Below are 21,603 nucleotides of genomic sequence, written 5' to 3' on the forward strand. Positions count from 1 at the left end.
CACGGGGCCAGAGGCCCGCCCCTCCGCGCTCAGGCTCCGCCCCGCCAAGGGTCCCTCCGCACTTGCGCCTTAGGCTGTGGGGCGGGGTGTTAAACCAGGGCGTCACGTGACCAAAAGCACTGCGGAGGGGCAGTAGATCAGGTGGGAAAAGAATGCAGCAAACTAGGGGGCCGCGGGGTCAGAAGGTAGAATCCTAAGACGCCCGCTTCACTAGGGGCTGGGGCTCCTGCTTCAGCAGCCTGGCGTGGGAGTAGACTCAGAGGGAGAATTTAAAACCAAAATGTTTATTGGAGTGTTGTATAAAAAAGTTTCCAGTCATAAAACGTGTATTACAAATCGTCGGAGAAAACAAAAGACCACACGTTTGGCATGCATCGTAAAAATCACCAACAGATCTCTGAAACGTGTCCAAACAGCCGAGTTCTTGAAACGAGCCCACTAGCGTGTAGAGCTGATGATCCCTCTCGGGCTCAGAATTAAGACCTTTCCAGTAGCTTTAATGTCCTTGAGGAATGTCAGTCCCAGCTCGGATATGCTGATATAAATAGAACTGCTGGGTAGGCGGTGTGGGTAAAAACGAGCCCAAGTCTGAGCTTGGCTGCTGTGGAAACAGCTGAGCGCCCAGACCGCGGGCGGGGAGCGGGGGGAGGCACTGGTGTCTCCCAGGGGTTGGTTCCTGCCGGCCACAACCCCGCAGGCCGTCCCTCCCCAGGGCTGGGAAGAGTGGGTTTTCTCCGGAAGGGTGCTCATCATCACATGACAGGGGCTTAGAAAAAAGAATCGCTTCTGCATCATTTTAAGTGGCTTAATGTTAAGTATGTTTAAGGACAAATGCAAATTCGATTTCCCAGGCCCTGGCTGACATTGTAACATTGGACTATGCTCCGTGTTTTCAAATACTTGATTACCAATGCCGGTCACCAGCCTCCAGCCACAAGTGGCCACCAGTCCAGTGCACCCTCCCCCCACCAGCCAAGGGCATCCCAGCGCCTGTCTGGGCCACTTCCAGGCTCCACCCAAGATCTCAAGCAGGCAAGAAAATTCATCTGCTGGGAACAACCACTACCAGTGAGCCTGGGGGGATCTGCAGGCACTAGGGCAGCCCTTGGGCTGTTTTTCAGGACCTCTGGGCCTGCAAGGAGGGTGGGGCCCTCTCCCTTCCTTCCTGTCCTCGAGCCCAGCCTGCAAAACTGCTTCAGCAATTCAGACCCCAAATTCCAGGACAGACCTTTGATCCCCCGAGACTCCCAAAAATACCTTGAAGGATGTAGCCAGTGCAGTTCCCACTTGCTTGAGTGCCACCTAGCCCCACCCTCCCAGCATCTCATCAGGCTCCCCAGACCCTCACGGCTCCCTCAGCTCCTGCTACGTCTGGGAGAAGGAAGACAGCCTGCAATCTCACAGGGGAAATACAGCCCGCGGTCCAGGGATTCAGGTGGCCATGGAAAAAGATGCTCGGACTTAAAGCCAGAGTCTGTAGGGGATTCTAGACTCAGCAGCAGCTTAGTTTTGTCGGCCACTGGCACCTTCCCGGCCTGGGGCTCAGGCCTCGGGCCCTCGTCGCGCCATGATCGATTCCCAGGGAAAGGAGGCAGGCAGGCTGCTCCGGGCCTGGGGTGGGGGCAGGCTACCTCCATGGCTCAGTATTGCGTCTTTTAAGACTTGAGCTGCACTTTCTGAAAGAAGTTTGCCGTCTGGGGCCTCAGAGCCCACATTGACAGGCCCCCCCCCAATGCCACCCCCTCGGGGGACTGTTGTGGTGACCCTGGCATACATGAGCCCCTGAGGTGGGATCCCGGCAATGCGTGTACTGACCGATGTAAAAAAATAAATATCCGTTAAAAAAATAATTTCTGTGTATCTACGTGGCAGAGGCGTCGAAGGTAAGCTGATGCAGGGAGGGGGCCTCCAGGCAGCCAGAAGCTGGACCGTGACATGGAGCCATCCCGTAGGGGTCAACTGGCCCTGACAGGTCTGTCTCAGAAACACCATTTCAGCAAGAAGTTACAGAGGAAGCCGGGATATTAGTATATGCCCAAGAATACACGTGAGTCAGCGTGCCCTGTGCACAAGGCACAGAGTCGGAGAACAGGGAGTCCAACGTCTCGCCCTGAAGTCACCCTCCTCCGACGGGAGGGTGGGAAGCGGTGGTTACAGGTGGACATCGTGCTGGAGCCCAAGGCATTTGTTTCCGAGTTTGTCACACCTGTCCCCTCAAGGCTTACCTGAGGACAAGTCTTAGAACGGATCCCCGTAAGGTGAGGAACTCAACTGCAGAAAGCCCCAGAAACGTGAGGTTCCAGCAGCCAGAGAGGGAGCCAGGAGGCTGACCCCACGCACCCCAATTCCTGAGAGCAGAGCAGAAATTGTGACAAACCCTGAAGCCCAGGCCTGACGGTAAAAGCCTGCAATTTCCTTGTTCCGGTGCTCGGTTGGCTGAGCCACCAAAATTCCAGAGAGTGCCCCTTCCCCCCACCAGGTCAGAACCTGGATTCTGAATCTGGTTTTTTTGAAAGCTTAATAAAACAGACAACTATTGGATTCGTACGCGCAGTTCTGCTCTGTCCACCTCAGGCCTCCTCTCCCACCCTGACCCCAGGCTGCAGCTGAGACCGAAGCGGTGGACGGGCCCCCTGGACTCCCAGCCCAAAGCCCGCTAGCCACTCGGCTCCTGGGCCCCAAACTCAACCGAAAGGTGAGAACGGGGCACTTAACACTCTGGACAGTGGTGATGAAGGGCCCAGGGAAACCCAGCGACAGGAAAGCTCAGCAGAGACCCACCCCCACGCTCTGGCAGTTTGCTTAAAAACTCTCTAGAAATGTACCAAGGACTAAAGAAGCCAATGATATAAAAATAGTTTTCAGTGGCCCTGGATAAAGAAAGATGTGTGACGAGGCATATTCGGTTCACATGACGCGGCAGCCTCGAGAGGTGGTCCTTGGGTCCCCCTGCAAGGAAGGACAGCACCAGTGAGGAGGCCAGGAAGGTGGCTGGTGGCCCCAGCCCCCTCCAGGAGGGGCTGGACCGGGGCAGGGCCTGAGCCACCATGAGAAGCTCAGCTCCCGGCAAGATGACCCCAGCCTCAATGGTCCCTGTTCCAGAACCTTCCATGTCTCCCTCATCTCTGTTCTGAGCTACAGAACACGGTACAATTGTTTCAGACCCCGGAACGTCTTGCACTTATATCTCATCCAGTGTGGTTCCTTGGCTCCCCACCTTCCCCCCAAAGCCATTATTAAGCCACCGGCACCCCACTCTGGAGGAAACGTGGTAACAGGGGGTTTGCTGAGAACCCTCGGGGCTCCACCAGAGTCACTTTGAGATGCAACAGTCTTTGAACACCCCACTCCCAGGGTGCCTGGGCCAGTACCCTGAGGTCCACACAACAAGCAAGCCCGGGAGGCGAGGGCAGCTGGCTCCATGGCCTGCCTCTGGCTGTGATCTCTGCGGCCTGGCCGAGCCAGGGCGAGACCTGGGAGGTGCCCAGAGCAGCCGCGTAAACAGGGCCCACAGGCGTGTGCACGTGCGAGTGTGCGCGTGCCGCCTGGGAGCCTCTACCTGCTGATGGAAAAGATCCTCCTCTCCAAACTCGGCCGCCTCGTCCTCACCCTCCTCCCCGTCCTCGGCCTCCCGCACCACCGAGGACTGCTTCACGGTTCTCATGGCCACTTCCTGTGCAAGACGACACAGCAGCTGCAGACGGCCACCCCAGGTGCTGGGGGCCCAGCCCACAGGCGCGGTGGTCAGGACGCTCGGATGCCCAGGACCAGGCCCAGGCTGCACTCACGTGCCCTGCTGGCCAAGTCCCCACCCCAGGAGGGACGCCAGGACCAAGGCAGAGGGAGGTGCTCACCTCCCCGTCAGCATTGACCAGGATGGTCCGGAAGCTCTCGCCCGTGCCCCAGCTGTTCTGGCTCTTCCACACGAGCGTTGATGGGGGGCTGTGAGCCACCCCTGCACCGGCTGCCCATACCTGGGGACACAGGAGGGCCTCCCGGTTAATGTCAGCTCCGGTCCCAGTGGCATGTACCACCAGCTGGCCCTCTATCACAGGCTCCCTCGATGCCCTGGGTGTTTAATCCTCCTGGCCCTACTGGGTCCTGGCTAGAGATGACAGTCACCAGAGTATGGAAGAAGAGACTGAGGTTCACAGTGACCAAGGCTCTCATCTTGGCAAACGGGCCAGGCTGGAATCGGAAGCCCTAGCGTCCATGCCTATTGGCTGTTATGGGTCTCGCCAGTGCCTCGACAGACAGCCCAGACAGCCTGGACTCAGCCCCACCTCCACCATGGACCCCCCAGCACATCACTTAGGCCCTCCCAAGGGCTCCAGGGAAGTCCGGATGAAGAAACACTGGCACACAGGTGATCTGTGACAGCAGGCAGCTGTTCTCAGCGCCGGGGCTCCATCCCTGTAATGCTCTCCCCCCGCACCCCGGTCCCCCCACCCCATCCCAGTCGCACCTCACACCCTGCCCGCTCCCTCTCCGCAGCCACCTACCGTGACTGTCTGGCCGGCCCGCAGCACATACTTGGGCGTGAACTTGTAGGCGATCTCCGCCCCTTCTAGGATCTGCCTCTTGATCCTCCAGTTGCCCAGAGACTGATCCTGGCAAAGGGGACGGGCGTTGGCCCATGGCTCCGAGAAGACCCAGTGGGCTCCCCACGGGTTGGGTGGGGGCCTCACCTTGTCCGAGCTGTTCTTCAGCTGCACGAACTTGCCCTCCAGGTCGATCTCCTCGATGCTGATGCTGCCCGAGGCCGAGGCCTGCTGGGCCAGGCGGAAGCTGCTGCTGCTGGAACCGGTGCCGCTGGAGCCCGTGCCCGGCGGCTCCTCCACCTCCAGCCGCTTCCGCTTGCTGCGGCCCAGGCGCCCGGACACGGACACGCTGCCGCCGCTGCTGCTCGATGTGGCCCGCGAGATGGTGACGCGCGACGACGGGCTGGGGGACAGCTTCAGCCTGGGGGCGGGGTCGCGGGGGGCCTGGTGACTCAACCCGCCCGCCGGGCCAGCACGCGCACCTCGCCCCCGCCCCCGCCGCGCCGCGCCGCGCCCACCTCTCCTCCTCGCCCTCCAGAAGTTTGCGGTAGGCGCTGATCTCCACGTCCAGGGCCAGCTTGACGTCCAGCAGCTCCTGGTACTCGGCCAGCTGCTGCTGCATCACGTCCCGCATCTCCGTCATCTCCCGCTCCTTGGCGTCCAGCATCTTGCGGAACTTGTCCCGCTCCCCGGCCACGGTCTCCTCCAGCTCCCGGATCCGGTCCTCGGCCGCATTCGCCTGGGGCGGGGTGCACGCACGTCACACGGGGAAGCCCGGCCTCCTCCGGGCCTCTTCCCCGCACCGACGGCGGCGGGAGGGACGACGGGACGGGGCCTGAGGAGGGGTCAGTGGGCTCTGGCGAGTCACCTGCTTCTGGAGGCCGGAGAGCTGGTAGCTGAGGGACTCAACCCGCATGCGGGCCTCCTTCAGCTCCTCCCGAGCGGCGCTGGCGGCCTTGTCGTTCTGGTCGGAGCTCAGCTTGGCGTTGTCCAGCTGCGGGGACACAGGAGTGCGTGAGAGCCCGCGCGGGGCTGGGCGGGGCTGGGCGCGGCGCTGGCACATGCGCACCTTGGCCTGGTAGGTCTGCTCCAGCTCCAGGCGGTACAGCCGCACTTGCTCGTCGTGCTGTGCCCGCAGCTCCTCCAGTGCCTGGGCCATCTTGAAGTCATACTCCTGCTGCCGGCTGCTGTCCACCTCCACCAGGCGCCGCTCGTGTCGCCGTCGCGTCTCCCGCACCTCCTGGGGACACAGCCGCGCGCTCACCGCCCCGGCCTGCTCACCAGCGTCCCGGACCCACCAGGGGCTGGACCGAGGACACGAAACTGTGCCAACCGTGACCCTCGGGGGAGGGGCCAGGTCGCCTGTTCACACCCCCACAGCACAATTCACAACCACTGAAGAGCGGCCGCCCAGCATCTCCCAGCTGACGGCCGATCAACACACGTGTCCCTCCACACACGGGAGCATCACTCAGCCATGAAAAGGGGTGAAGCCCTGACACTCGCTACAACGTGGATGGACCCTGAGAACACGAGAGAAGTGAGAGAAGCCAGACACAGGACACGTAGCGTGTGATTCCACTGATGGAAACGTCCAAAACAGGCAGATCCACAGACACAGAGAGTGGGTTCGTGGTTGTCAAGGGCTGGGGAGGGGGATGCGGTGACTGCCGATGGGGACGGGGCTTCTACTGGGGTGATGGAATGTTCTGGAATTAGATAAGAGGTGATGGTTACACAATACTGTGAATGTGCTAAATTTCATTAAATTAATTGTATACTTTAAAATAGTTTTGTTATATCAAAAAATACTGGAACACTAATGGTAATGGGTACAGTTTCTTTGGGGGGGTGACAGAATGTTCTGGAATTAAGCAGTGATGGCTGCACAATTCTGTGAATGGACTAAAATCCAGTCTAAATTGCAAACTTTGAAAGATTTCTGGTATGGGAATGTTTCAATAAAGCTGTTATTAAAAAAAAGAATTCCTGATGGAGCCCACCCCGGGTGTCTGAGGTCCGAGACAGGACAGCAGTGGGTTGAGACAGTGACCAGCTGACAGATGCCCCAGCCACATGTGCCAGGAGTTGACCAGACAGCGGTGGAGTCAAGGGCAGAGGGGGCAGCCCCAGAGCTCAGGGCCTCAGAGGAAGCTCACTCCACAGACATCAGTCACTCATCTCTGGCACCGGTTTGTGGAACAATAGGAATTGTTTCTAAAGAAAGCCAAAAGCATTTACAAAGGAGTGTGGTGGAACCTCAGCGGAACACCCACCCCACCCCCAGGCCCGCCTCAGGGACCCTCCCACCCCCCGTGGCCTCCTCACGGGATCCCTGACAGATGTGGGCTTCTTCTTGCCGCCCCTGGCCGCTCTGGCTAGAGCGGGGCCTGGCTGGAGCTGGAAGCCGCTCTGTGGCTGCATGGGCACCCTTCCCGCCAGCACTCTTCCAGGGCAGTGAGCACGGGAAGTGGCCCGGCCCCCAGGGTTCTGTTCTGCACCACAACAGCACAATGGGCTGTGATGAGGTGGGAGGGACCAGGGAGCCCCTGAGGCTCAGCGATGAGGAGGCGGGGGAGGGTCTGCAGGGGGCTGAATTGCGGCCCTCCCAAAAGGTGTGCCCATGTCCTGGTCCCCAGAACCTGCGAGTGTGACCTTCCTGGACAAAGGGTCTTTGCAGATGTGATTAAGTTAAGGGTCTCAAGACCATCCTGGATTATCCGGGTGGCCCTAAATCTGAGAACAAGTGTCCTTGGAAGACACAGATCAGCAGGGAAGAGACAGAGACAGACGGCCACGTGACGATAGAGGCGGGCATCAGGGTGGCGCGGGAAGGAGGGAGCACCCTGGTTCTGCCGGGTGGGGCCCCACCTCCTCAAAGACGTCCTTGCGAAAGGCCAGCTCCTCCTGCAGGCTCTGGCAGCGGTTCTCCAGGTCCACGCGCATCAGCGTCTCCTTCTCCAGCTGCTTTTTGGCCACCGCGTGCCCATCCTCCGCCTGAAGACGTGGGACAAGCAGCTGGTGACGCTGTCTGCCTCAGCAGGCGGTCCTCGGGGGCCTGCAGCCCACCCACAGCTACCTTGGCCAGCTGGGCCCTCAGCTCCACCGCGTCGTTCTCCAGGGCGCGCTTGTCGCTGAGAGCAGCGGCCAGCTCTGCCTCACTCTGGTGGAACACGGACTCCAGGTCCTTGACGCGGCCCTGGGCCACCGTCAGCTCGCCCTCCCTCTTCTTTGCGCTGAAAGTCAGGGGCAGAAGTTAGCAGGCAGCCCCGATGCCCAAGGCCAACTTCACATCTGCCTCTGGGCCCCGGACCCCGACCTAGCATCCCTCTCAGTAGCAGAGCCTCACCTCTTGGCACCAAAGGTGCCCCATCTTCAAATCCACTCTGTACCAGGGGGACCCCGCCAGCCGCTCAAAATAACCCTCAAGACGTGGGTTTTCATGTCCTTTTCCAAGACTTTTGGGCACAGGAAGGGTCATTTAGAGGAGAACTCTGATTTTTTTTTTAATGTATTATTTATTTATTCCCTTTTTTTTTTTTTTGGCCACACCGTGCGGCTTGCAGGATCTTAGTTCCCTGACCAGGGATCGAACCTGCACCCTTGACAGTGAAAGTGCCGAGTCCTAACCACTGGACCACCAGGGAATTCCCTGTGTATAATTTATTAAAGTAACAAATTAAAACCTCGGCCTGGGGCTTCCCTGGTGGCGCAGTGGTTGAGAGTCTGCCTGCCGATGCAGGGGGACACGGGTTCGTGCCCCGGTCTGGGAAGATCCCACATGCCGCGGAGCGGCTGGGCCCGTGAGCCATGGCCGCTGAGCCTGCGCGTCCGGAGCCTGTGCTCCGCAACGGGAGAGGCCACAACAGTGAGAGGCCCATGTACCGCAAAAGAAAAAAAAAAAACCCTCAGCCTTTGAAAAGTCGATCTCATTTGTAAACTTAAGCTATTTCAGGCGGGCTTGCCCAGCTTCTAAAAGACAATTATCTCCAACATGAAATATTTAAGATGCCAAACAGACTTTTCTAACACACAACTCTTAAAAAAGGTGGAGGGCTTCCCTGGTGGCGCAGTGGTTGAGAGTCCGCCTGCCGATGCAGGGGACACGGGTTCGTGCCCCGTTCCGGGAAGATCCCACGTGCCGCGGAGCGGCTGGGGCCGTGAGCCATGGCAACTGAGCCTGCGCGTCTGGAGCCTGTGCTCCGCAACGGGAGAGGCCACGACAGTGAGAGGCCCACGTACCGCAAAAAAAAAAAAAAAAAAAAAAAAGGGGGAACATTTCTGAACGCTGCTCTAAATCTCCTTGGGGTTGACAGCTTGCCCACTTCCCCACCAAAGAACTGAAACTGCCCAGCAGCAGGGTGGGCAGCCAAGGTCTCTCCCAGTGGGCACTGCAGGAGGTGGAACAGCAGCCCTGGCAGCCCACCCCCTTCCCTGGTCCTGACAAGCACAGACGTCCCCAGGACCAGGCCCGGTGTCCCTTGGGGGCAGGACCACCCTGGGTGACAACCACTGGCAACACCACACCAGTTCGAGGGGCCGGGGCATAAAGTCCGGTGACCTCGGCCTCCAGGCTGACCTCGTCCTCACAGGAACTCTGCGCAGGTGTTGCACAATGGCCTCTGTGAGGGTCTGGGGGCCTGCAGCCCACATTCCTGAGCTTAAGCCACACAGTCCCGGTTCTTCCACTCACGGCGTGGGGCTGCAAACCCCACATCCCTGGAGGGTTTGGGGCAACTAGAACCATCTGACACAACATTCCTGAGGACCAGCTTCATGAAAAGACCGTCCTCACACTAGAGATACATCTAACAACACCCCTGTCTTCATGGAGAACTTTCTCATAGGTGCAGACAGCAGTGCAACGTGCTGGTGCTGCCCTCAGCCGTGACCGGGCGCAGTCCGGAGGCTGGATGAAGCGGGAGGGGACGGGTGTGTGCGGGGCAGGAGCTGCTGGGCGTGGCCCTTGAGCCAGAGCCGTGAAGCCAGGGGCTGGGCCTCGTCTTTGGCAGGATCGGGGCGTCGGGCAGAGCAGAGTGCAGAGGAGTGAGGTGAGGCGTGCGGGCAGGTCAAGGTCAGCCACGAGGCGAGGGCGACAGCAGCAGAGAGATCAGGAAACATGACAGATTTCTAGACATCTTCACCCCGTTCTAGGGCTCTGCAGAACGACACAGAATGATCCAGAGAGCAGGGGTGCCAGCAGCCCTCACTGGCTCACGTGCCTGCTTCTTAACAGCTTCCAGGCGCGCAAGCAGATTCCTCCCCTGGAGCCCTAATTCCTGGAGGATTAGGCGGGAGCACCCGGCCCTGCAGTCCTCCACTTGACCACCTGCGTTGCCATCATCGCAGGGTTTTCGCGATATACTTGGTAGGAAGAGAAAAGCCCTTCTGTAACCTGCCAGGAGGTTCACCTTGCTCGCTGTCACGTGCCACCCACACCTGTCTGCGAGGGCTCTGAGCCGAAGAGCAGGAAGCGAGGCTGTTGGGCGAAGCACCTGCGGATGTGAGTGCCCACAGCCCGGGAAGCTTTCCTCCCAGAGCAGGGGCCAAAGTTAAAGCCACCAGCCCGGGTGCCCGACGGCGGGCACAGCTGCTACCCTAAGCTGTCGCAGGAGCCTGGAACACGGCCGAGGGGCTGGGACGGCATCACGACACAGGTGCCATCGATGACCAGGCTCGAGGTCAGGAAAGCCCTGTGTTGTCTGACGGCGTCCACCTTGAGTTTAAATTTAAAAAGGTGGAAAAGAAATGCACCAGATTGGCCTCAGAGATTCTGTCTGGCCAGAGGCTCATGGAGACTTTCATTTTTCTCTTTAAATTAAATGCATTATCTGCTTTCTCGCCAGGGAGTATCTATGACTCTGATAAGCAGAAAGAAACGTGACCTCTCGGCCCAGACAAGGAGCAACACGCAGGTTAAAGGTGTCTGGGAGGTCCAGGGCCTCAGAGGGGCCGGGGGAATTCCAGAATTCTCCTAATCTTCTCCAAGAAGCTCAAGTCCCTTTTTAATTAAAAAATGTAATAAATTAGGAATTCCCTAGTGGTCCAGTGGTTAGGACTCCGCGCTTCCACTGCCTAGGGCGTGGGTTCAATCCTCGGTCGGGGAACCAAGATCCCAAAAGCCAGGAAGTGTAGCCAAAAGGGGGAAAAACAAAAAGTAATAAATTGATGGGATATCCAGTTTACCTGGCTGTTTTAAAAGTATACAGATTGCCTTTGCTGCTCATCAAAGACCAGGTGACTATACTGTGCGGGTCTGTCTCTGGGCTCTCTGTTCTGTTCCACGGAGGAACCAGAAACACATCACTAAGTGACAGAAGACAGTCTGAGAAGGCAACACACAGTGATTCTAACTCCAGGACATTCTGGAAAAGGCAGAGCTATGTGGGGACAGTAAAAGGATCCTTGGGGAAAAAAAAAGGATCCTTGGTTTCCAGGGGTTGGTGGGGAGGCATGAGTCAGAGGAGCACAGGGGATTTTCAGGGCGGTGAAACTACTCTGTGTGATACTGTAATGGTGGACGTGTGTCAGTGTACATTTGCCAAACCCAGAGACTGCAGGACACCAATGGAGAACCCCTATGTCAACTACAGACTTCAGCTGAGAAGAATGTATTAATATTGGCTCTTCAATCATGACAAGGTGTCACACCCATTACTGCAAGGTGGTCATCATCAGGGACCCTGGAAGGGGATTTGGGGAAACCTGTACTTTCCACTCATTTTCCTGTAAACCTAAAACTGCTCAAAAACAAAAACAAAAACAAATCTCTATTAATGATAATTTAGAAGTCTACTAATTAGAAAAAAATGAAAAAGAACCCTGCAAACGTGAAGGTGGCAGTCAGCTGCTGCTGGGACTATGAACTGGGACTGCAGCCCGGGTCCAGGCCTCAGTCCTGGTCCCTGCCACGCCGAGGGACCATGGATGACTCCTCCCCACACCTCACCCTCGGCTTCCCCTGTAACCAGAGTTGATGCCAGCCAGGACCTGCTGGGGTCGCCATCAGCAGGGAGGAGATGTGGTGTCCCTCACGGAGTCCTTTATCTAAACACTCCACGAGTTTACATCACTTTATTCCTTCTGCTACCATCACCACCAGCACCGCCTTGTCCTCCAAATTTCCTGAGCCTTTTACTCGGGAGCAGGTGGGAGACGGTGCTCAAGAACGGGAAGAGAAGGTCACCCGCCACCCCCGGCTTCCCCGGCTGGGCTCTGTGACCTGGGGCACCCCTTCTCTGGGGAAGGGGAGAGGCACAGGGCTACCAGCTACCAGGGATTCAGTCCCAGGAGAGCTGCTGGGTTTTAACTCTTCCTGGGGCCAAATTATATTGGGGGATAAAGGCTCTAGATGGGGCGGCCAGAGGGCCAGGCCACAGAGGCCGCCCCCACCCACCCAGCGGCCCCCAGAACCCACAGGGCCCGCTCCCAGGAGGGCTGCCCAAGCCGGGGGCCCCGCTCAGACGGGAGCCGCCACCTCACACAGGGCGACAACCCCTGCCCCGGGCCCCCGTGCGCCCCAGAATCGGGCGACATCGCGCCGGCTGCAGCCCCACCTCTTGTTGGCTTCCTCCAGGTCGGCCCTCAGCTTCCCAATTTCGATCTGCAGCCGGGCCCGGTCCCGGGCTGTCTCGTCCAGCACCCGGCGGGCATCAGCCAGCTCCGCCTCATACAGTGTCTTGATGCCGCTCACCTGGGGGGACAGCCAGGCCAAGGTGAAGCCCACCCTTCTCCACCAACACGGCTCCCGCTCACCCCGACACTGCCCCACCAGCCCCGGGCCACCCCAGCCTGTCCAGGTCACTGGTCCCCATCACTGGCCGCCGCTAGGTCGCACCTGCCAGCTGGGCACACACCTCAGGTCTCCCGTCAGCCTCCCTGCCCCACGCCAAGGGGCACAGGGCCGTGAGCATGTTTACAAATATCTGGAACCAACAGGACAGTGAGACACCACCTCTCCCCACAAAGATGGCTACCGTGGAAACGACAGTCGATAACAAGTGCTGGTGAGGTTAGGGAGGAATCGGCACCTCCACGCACGGCCAGGGGATTAAAACGGTACAGCCACCACGGCAGACAGTCTGGCATTTCCTCAGATGGACAAACAGAGCAACCACCAACCCAGCAATTCCACCCCCAGGCATCTACCCGGGAGAAATAACACACATCTTACACAAGACCCATGCGCATGCGTTCACAGCCCCATCACTCCTAATGGCCCCAACGTGGGAACAACCCAAATGCCCATCAGCAGATGACAGATAAACAGAATGTGGTCCCTCCACACATGGGAGAATCACTCAGTTGTGAAAAAGGGTGACGCCCTGACACTCGCTCCAACGTGGACAGACCTTGAGAACATGATGCTCAGTGAGAGAAGCCAGACACAGAAGGACACATGGTGTGTGATTCCATCGATGGGAAACGTCCAGAACAGGCAAATCCACAGGGACAGAGTGTGTTAATGTCAAGTGACTGGATGAGGGTGAGGGGGTGACCACTAATGGGGCCGGGGCTTCTTTTTTTTTTTTTTAGTGCAATTCTGTTTTATTGTGGGTTTTTTGAGATATAGTTGATGTACGATATTATATAAGTTACAGATATATGACACAGTGATCTGCAATTTTTAAGGGTTATACTCTATTCATACTTACTAAAAAATATTGACTATACTCCCTGTGTTGTACAATATATCCTTGTAGCTTATTTACTTCATACATAATGGTCTGTTCCTCTTAATCCCCTACCCTATCTTGCCCCTCCCCAAGAAGGGGTTTCCTTTGGGGAGATGGCTGCACAGCTCTAAATATATTAACCACTGCTGAACTTGGAGCAGAGTTTAACTGGGTGAACTGCATGAGATGGAAATTATACCTCAATAAAGTGGTTAAAACACTTTCGGGGGCTGACACAGAAGGCAGACAGAGGGTGACAAGGCAGCTGGCTTTGAAAGTGGCATAAAACTACAACAGAGCAGTGAGTGTCTGTGCCAGGGGTCAGAGGTCAGCTTAAGGCCTGGGAGGGTCACTCCCCTCCCTTGCACAGAAAAGGCCCCTGAGCTGACGAGGTTCAGGGGAGCTGCCAAGGGCCTGCCACTTGGTTGGGTGACCACCATCCCCGTTTGCCTGGGACCAAGGGGATTCCAGGATGTGGGATTTTTGAGGGTTCAAACCGGAATGTCCCAGGCAGATCAGAACAAATCCAGAAGAGGTGGGTTTTAATAGCCAGTCTGATCTCAGACTCCCAGCCTCTCCGGCTGGGGCCTGGCTCTCCCACCTCAATCCAGCACTCCTGGTCATTTCATCCCACAGGTAGCGGGGTATGGGCTCTTAGCCCCATTTCACAAATGGGGAAACTGAGGCACAGGACAGCACACCGCCCTCTCCTGACCTGTCAAGGTACGGGGCAGAGCAGTCGGCTGGGGGCAATTCCGAGAGGGGGACACGCAGGGGATGTGTCTCTGCCCTCTCTCCCCCCCCCATCCAGTCACCTTCCGGAACTTTCCTAACCCCAGTGGAGGGCCTGGCACCTAGGCAGGGATCTCAGACAAGATCTCCGGCGCCACAGGCTGGGTTCCTACTGGGGCCGTCTCTCCAGCTTCCCCTCATGGCACGAGGGGCGCAGATGGACCAACACGACAGGAAATCAAGGCGAGATCAGAACAGAAACTGTTGGGGCTCAGAGGGCAGGAAACCCAGCACGAGATCCTGCACGTATGCCTGATGCTTATCCACAGTGGACGTCAGCATTAATTCGACTTTTAAAATATCCCATTAAGATACCACTCATGGGGACTTCCCTGGTGGTCCAGCGGTTAGGACTCTGTGCTTCTACTGCAGTGGGTGTGGGTTCGATCCCCGGTTGGGGAAGTTCCATGTACCACGCGGGGCGGCCAAAAAAAGGTACCACTCACACCCCTAACCCGGCCTGCCCATGAGAAAACACCAGATGAACCCCAATGGGGACACTCCTGTCCCCACCTCACAGCTGCCAGGGCCCCAGGAACCAGGAAAGGTGGGGAACCAGCACAGCCCACAGGGGCCCAGGAGATGGGAGACCTGGATGTCACAGGGGTCCTGAGGGGTCCTGGGGCAGAGAGGATGGTGGGTCAGCTCAGGAGATCTGAGCAAAGCTAAAGTGATGCAGCACTGTCGGAGAGCAAGCTGTGAGACATGCTGACGTGAGATGCTGATGGGGACCCAGTACCGCCCTCGACCTTTGTCTGTACCCCTAACACTGACCCAAGAAGTAAGCTCGAGGGCCTTCCCTGGTGGCACAGTGGTTAGGAAATCTGCCTGCCAATGCAGGGGACACGGGTTCAAGCCCTGGTCCGGGAAGATCCCACATGCCGCGGAGCAACTAAGCCCGTGCGCCACAACTACTGAGCCTGTGCATCTGGAGCCTGTGCTCCGCAACGGGAGAGGCCGCGGCAGTGAGGACCGCGTACCGCGATACGGAGTGGCCCCCACTCGCCGCAACTAGAGAAAGCCCTCGCACAGAAACGAAGACCCAACACAGCCAAAAATAATTAATTAATTAATTAATTAATTTAAAAAAAAAAGAAGTAAGCTCGAGCAATTCAAAATACATTGTGCGTTCATCTCCATGAGCGAGAATGTGGGCATCCCACTAGACTCCGTGCCCAAGGCGAGGGCCTCACTTGTCCTAGGCCATCTTGGTTGACTCTCAGGGGTCTTGTTAAAGAGCAGGCAGACCTCAGGGACACAGAGGGTCCCGTTCCAGACCCCTGCAATAAAGCGAGTATCACAATAAAGCGAGTCATACGAGTTGTTTGGTTTCCCAGTACATATAAAAGTTATACACAAGGGGACTTCCCTGGTGGCGCAGTGGTTAAGACTGCGCTCCCAATGCAGGGGGCCCAGGTGTGATCCCTGGTCAGGGAACCAGATCCCACATGCATGCTGCAACCAAGAGTTCACATGCCACAACTAAGGAGCCCGCCTGCCACAACTAAGGAACCGACATGCCACAACTAAGGAGCCGGCGAGCTGCAACTAAGGAGCCCGCCTGCTGCAACTAAGACCCGGCACAACCAAATAAATAAATAAAATAAAAAATAATTTTTTTTTAAAGTTATGCCCAGGGAATTCCCTGGTGGTTCAGTGGTTAGGACTCTGCACTTTCACTGCCAAGGGCGTGGGTTTGATCCCTGGGAATGGATCTTTATCCCACAAGCCGCATGGCTCAGTTAAAAAAAAAAATTTATGCTCACACTATCCTGTAGTCTATTGACTGTGCAATAGCCTTGTGGCAAAAAAAACAATGCACAGCCCTTATTTAAAAATACTCTATGGGCTTCCCTGGTGGCGCAGTGGTTGAGAGTCCGCCTGCCGATGCAGGGGACATGGGTTCGTGCCCTGGTCTGGGAAGATCTCACATGCTGCGGAGTGGCTGGGCCCGTGAGACATGGCCGCTGAGTCTGCGTGTCCGGAGCCTGTGCTCCGCAATGGGAGAGGCCACAACAGTGAGAAGCCAACAGCGTACCGCAAAAAAAAAAAAAAAAAAAAAAATACTCTATTAGGACTTCCCTAGTGGCGCAGAGGATAAGAATCCGCCTGCCAATACAGGGCCATGGGTTTGATCCCTGGGCCGGGAAGATCCAACATGCCGCGGAGCAACTAAGCCTGTGAGCCACAGCTACTGAAGCCTGCACTCCGCAACAAGAGAAGCCACCACAGCGAGAAGCCCACACACTGCAGCGATGAGTAGCCCCTGCTCACTGCAATTAGAGAAAGCCTGTGCACAGCAACGAAGACCCAACACAGCCAAAAAAATATATAAATAAAAAATTTTTAAAAAATTTTTTAATTTAAAAAAATAAAAATACTTTATTGCTAAAAAATGCTGTCACCTGAGCCTCAGCAAGTTGTAATCTTTTTGCAATAGTAACATCAAAGGTCACTGATCACATATCACCATAACAAATAACACAAATGAAGAAACTGGAAATATCTGGAGAAAGATCAAAACGTGACAGAGACCTGAAGGGAACAAACTTGCCCAAGGCAGGGTTGCCACAGACCTTCAATTTGTAAAAATGCAGTGTCTGTGCAGCGCAATGACCCTCAATGACCCGAGATGTGTCTGTGCTCGGTTCTCACAGCGTTTAGGGCGTGTGCGCACACGTGCACACCCATCTGTGTGTCTTAGTAAGGCAATCCTCTACAGCCAGGACTGCAAACTCAGGCCCAGGCGCCAAAATTCCAGCCCACCAGCTGTTTTTGTCCAGCCTGTGGGACTAAAATGGTTTTTATATTTTCAAATTGGCTGGGTGAAAAAAAAGAAAAAGGTATCTCGTGACACAGGCACCCATATGAAGTACACATTTCAGTGTGTATAAATAAAGCTTTATTGTCAGGCAATCTGCTCATTGCCCGGGGCAGCTTCCCCACCACAACGCTGAGCTGAGCACTCAAGCCTGAAACCATCAGCCCACAAAGCTGAGAACAATTCCAGCCCTTTCCAGAAAACATCTGCCGAACCCAATCGACAGCACTGGGACGATGGAGAAAATTCTATCTAGAGGAGGATGCGCAGATGGCCAATGTCACAAAGGCTCTTTCAGACCAGTGAACAGGGGTTCTCCAGGCAGGCCTGTGCCTCCCTGCACTGTGACACTTGTGACAGTCCTGTGGGAGCCCCGGGCACAGCTTGGGCCTTTAGTTCTGTCTTTTACGGCCTGTGCTGCACAATCGCCAAGCTTGAGGAATCCCAACAAATCCAACAAATGTGCTGCCGTGGAGGAGCAGGGCTCACGTCACCCGAGGTGGCCTTTTCCTGGGGTCCCAGACTTACCCTGTGAGGACTTGCCTGCGTCCCTGGGGGGCAAAACTGCCCTGGGATTGAGAACCACAGCCAAACACTGGCCCTCCCCAAACTCCCAGAGCCCAGCTCAGCTCTTGCTCCCGGGGTCCACCTGGGGAGCACCCTCCGACCTCGGCAGCAATGGGACACCTGGGCAGCAAGGGGGAAGAAAGCGAAGCCCAGACGAACTCAACATCCGGATGCGGAGGCTCCCCGAAGAACCCCCCTCCCTCCCTGGCCCACTCCTGCCCCCTCAGCACCCATGATCCTTCTCAAACAGAAATCTGGCCCGCCCCCCGCCTCCCAGAAACCCTCCAGTGACAGCTGCATGTGGCATTCGCCCCAGTACCGCTCACCCGGCCAGAAGATGCATCATCTGACTTCCGATGGGAAAGGCTAGAGTCTACAAGTGGCCAGCCCAGGCTGTGGATGGGAATCTGACTTTTTACCTTATGCCCCTGGACCCTTCGGATTGATTACAAGCACACGGTGTGCTCACAACATTTTAAACTGCATCATCACAGGATTCCTTAAGTGGCTTCTCAGCCTTGACACTAATGGCATTTGGGGCCAGATCATCCTCTGTGGGGGACCCTCCTGAGCTCTGCGGGGTGTGGAGCAGCATCCCTGCCCCCACCCAAAGTGTGACAACCACAGATGTCCCCAGCCATCACCCAGTGTCCCCTGGGGGCAGATTCCTTCCAGGTGAGGAGCTGCCGAACAGTTAAAGTGCCCTCTGGGAGGCCTGACACACCACGCCCACCACGCCCTCCGAGCATCATCCAGCCAGAGCCCTGGCGGTTCCCTGAACCTGCCTGGCCCGTCCATCAAGCCCCGCCCCTCCGTAGCCCTGGCCACTTGCAGGTCACTCCCTCCGCGCAGCCCACGTGACCACACCACCTCCTGCTCCAGTAGGTTACCGGTTCTCTCCACTATCCAGCTGAGAGCGGCATCTGTCATCTCACCCCCAAGCTCTAGGACAGCAAGCTATTGGGAACTCCCCACATCCGCTGCAAACACGCCTGTCACCTGAGTGGCCCCAGATCCTGAGCACAGCCCTGGGGGGTGCTCACCGTGGGGCTGGGCTCCCCTGCTCCCACCCAGCAGTCCTGCATCCCAACCAGCCTCGGCAGCTGCCCAGACACATCAAGTTCCCCAGGCCCAGCCCCTGCATGCACTCTCGGGCACAACATCCATCCAGTGGGGGCCAGCACCCCACGTCCATCAGGCCCACTAGGCCACCACCCCCAAAGGTCAGCACGGTGGTTCAGCCCGCAGGTGGGACAAGAGGCTGGGGGGAATGATCCCGGGCGCTGACCAGCCTGGCAGGGGGGACCTGGGCCTGCATCCCGAGGACGTGCACGCACTGCTGAAGCAGGTGGCCACGCTCTGGGTCGGGCCACTCCAGCCCCATTGTACAGACAACAAAACCAAGGCTCTGGGAGGCTGAGCGACCTGCCCAAGGTCACAGATTAAAAGCAGGGTTTGGATCCCTTAATCCAGTCTCAGGCAACCTAATACAGCACCACCAGCCACCAAGTCTTCTACCTCCCTGGATGCCCAAGCCACACTTCCTGGGCCCATCCCTATCCTAGGGACCATCAAACAGGGACAACAGAACCCACGGGATCCTTCATTTCATTGCTTTTATTCTACAAAACAAATGTGAACTCATTGTGGCCCCACAAACAAGCCCCAAAAGTAGGTATTTATTATTATTTCCAATTTACAGAAGAGGCACTGAGCCCAGAGAAGTTAAGTGATTTGCCCAAGATCACAGAGGGTACGTGGCTCCCAGAAATGACCCCCCCACACTTCCCCAGCCCCCTGAGGCTCTCCTCCCAGAAGTCGGTCACTGGGCCCATTCTCCGGAGTGGGAGGCCAAGGCTCAGAGCGCTAAGTGCCAGCTTCAGACCATGACTCTTGCACAGGGCCCACAGGGGAACCACATGGTGAGCATCCCTTCCCCTTATTCTGAGGACCTGCCCTGGGGTTGGGGGGGGCGCCAGTGGGAGAAAAGGAGGGCACTAGGTTGGCAGCCAGTCCGGACACACCCCACCCAGGACCCCCAGACACCAGCCCTCGCATCCCGTTAGGGGACAGGGCTTGTCCAGCCCCTTCTCCCTCAGTCTGCACCAAAACTTCCCGCTGGTTTCCCAAGAACTCATGCTTCCCCCTCCCCTCACGTCCCCCAGGACAGGGCAGGGGCTACCAGACTACTAGGCTCCTGCTCACCAGCCAAGGGGTCCCAGGGCCCAACTAAGGGCCTCCCGAATTTCCCATGGGACCTGGGAGACATCAGATTCCCCCCCTCTGACCCCCGCCCACCCCAGGCCCTGGTAAAAGACCGAACCTCCTGCCTAACCCCACCCCAATCACCGAACTCCCCAAGATTCATTACAGGACCCCTGCAAAGTTCCAAGGAGAACTGAGACCACTGACTCACCCCAGAGACACCCCCTGAGACCCCCCCACCCCTCCTCAGGACCCCCTCAGAGGGTCTGAGCCTCCCAGTCTCCCCAGAGACCCGAGAACCTCCCCCGTTTTCTCCTAGGACACCCGAACACCCAGACACATCCCCCAAGACTCCCCACAACTCCCTTAGGGGTGGGGTCCACCCTGGTTCACACGCCATCACTCAGGGGCCCCCTAGAGCTCCCCGAATCCCTTGGTGGGCAGAGCCTGCCCCATCTCCCCCTGCCCAGGCAGGCACCCCCCTTCACTTCCCCAGGCACAACACCCCCAAGGTCCCCTGGGGATCCCTCAGAGGAGGGAGCCTGCCCAGTCTGCACCTCTCACTCAGGCCAACCCTCCTCAGGGGACTGGTCAGCCCCAGACTCATGGGATCCGTGAAACACCCAGGAGACCCCCGGTGGGTGGGGACCTGCTCCAGGGTGCACCCTCACTCGGGGCCCCCCAGATACCTTGGGGACCCACCAGAGGACGGGACTCGCCCTATTCTGCACGTTTCTCAGGGGATCACTCGGGGGGCGGGGCCGGCGCCCGTCTCCACCTCTCGTACGGGGAGGGGGGGTAGAAACCCCTGGGGAATCCCTCGTGAGCGTCCGTCCTGGCCTCTACCCCTCACTCAGGCCCCCCGAACCTCCCCGGGGACTCTCAGAGGCAGAAGCCCGCCCCGGCGTGCACCCCTCACTCGAGGGACCCCGCGATCTCCCCAGACCCCTCGATGGGCGGGGCCGGAAACAGTCTCCACCTCTCGCACGGGAGGGGTCCCCGAAACCCGCCGGGGACACTCAGAGGCCGGGGCCCAACCAAGCGTGCGACCCTCGCCGGGGCCCCCGAAGCACCCTGGGGACGCCTCGGTGGGCAGGACCCGCTCCAGTCTCCCCCTCTCGCAGGGGCGTCCCCGAAGCCCCCCGGGGACCTTGAGAGCCCGGCCCGCCCCAGCGGGAGCCCCCGGCGCCAGCGCCCACCTCGCGCGTGGTCACCTCCTCCCGCTCGGAAATCTTGAGCTGGAGCCGGTCGTTCTCCAGCTCGAGCGCGCGGACGCGGTCGATGTAGTGCGCCAGGCGGTCATTGAGCTCGCGCAGCTCCTCCTTCTCCTGCAGCCGCGATAGGCGCGTGGGCGACAGCGGCGTGGCGGGCCCGCCCGCGCGGCCGGGCGGCGGCGTGGCCATGGCGGCGGCGGCGGCGGCGGCGGCGGCGGCGGCGGCGGCGGCGGCGGCGGAGGCGGCTCGGGGTCCGCGCGGCTCGGAACGGCGGCCGCGGCTCGGCGGGCTCATTCAATCCGACCCGCCGACCAAGATGGCGCCCGCAGCCCGCCGCCGCCGCCGCCGCCGCGGGGCAGCCTGGAACTTGTAGTCCGGCCGCCGCCGCGCGCGGCATGCCGGGAGCTGTAGTCTCCCGCTCAGTTTCCCGCGCTGTCCCGGAGCCAAACCGCCAGGCTCCAAATCCCAGCTGGGCCAATGCGTGACACCGGGTTTCTTTCCGGGATTCAGTTTCCCCTCTTGTATAATGTACCTACCTACCTACCTCTTTGGAGATTCATTAAAATTAAAGGTGGGGTGGTGAAGGAACCTCAGAAATATGTTCGGTGATCTCACCGATATGTGGAATTAAAAAAAAAAAATCAAAAATACCCCAGGCTCATGTAGATACTGTCAAGTTGTCCTCTGAAGAGGTTTACCAGTTTACACTTTTGCAACAATGTATGAGATTGTCTGTTTTCCTGAATTGCTGTCAACGCTGAATCATCTTTTATTTTATTTATTTTTTT

At 57.9% G+C, this 21,603-nt stretch overlaps 1 protein-coding gene across 1 annotated transcript; it reads right to left on the minus strand.

Annotated features, from left to right (window-relative positions):
• Positions 1-2,907: 2,907 nt before the first annotated feature.
• Positions 2,908-21,109, minus strand: LMNB2 (lamin B2). Its single transcript, XM_007460376.1, has 12 exons — positions 20,801-21,109; positions 12,098-12,234; positions 7,621-7,777; positions 7,413-7,538; positions 5,611-5,781; positions 5,410-5,535; positions 5,060-5,280; positions 4,689-4,962; positions 4,503-4,610; positions 3,855-3,974; positions 3,560-3,673; positions 2,908-2,949 (listed from the first exon to the last, which is right to left on the minus strand). The coding sequence occupies exons 1-12, from the start codon at positions 21,107-21,109 to the stop codon at positions 2,908-2,910; spliced, it is 1,905 nt and encodes a 634-aa protein (XP_007460438.1).
• Between the last annotated feature and the right edge of the window lie 494 nt (positions 21,110-21,603).

Source organism: Lipotes vexillifer, unplaced genomic scaffold, assembly GCF_000442215.2.
Source record: "Lipotes vexillifer unplaced genomic scaffold, Lipotes_vexillifer_v1.1 scaffold225, whole genome shotgun sequence".
Taxonomy (NCBI): Eukaryota; Metazoa; Chordata; class Mammalia; order Artiodactyla; family Lipotidae; genus Lipotes; species Lipotes vexillifer.

Coding starts and splice junctions, on each gene's coding strand:
- LMNB2 (XM_007460376.1), bottom strand. CDS start 21,109: ATGAGCCCGCCGAGCCGCGGCCGCCGTTCCGAGCCGCGCGGACCCCGA. Junction 5,536..5,610: donor AGCAGACCTACCAGGCCAAG/GTGCGCATGTGC, acceptor GTGTCCCCGCAG/CTGGACAACGCCAAGCTGAG. Junction 3,674..3,854: donor TGGTCAATGCTGACGGGGAG/GTGAGCACCTCC, acceptor CGTCTTGCACAG/GAAGTGGCCATGAGAACCGT.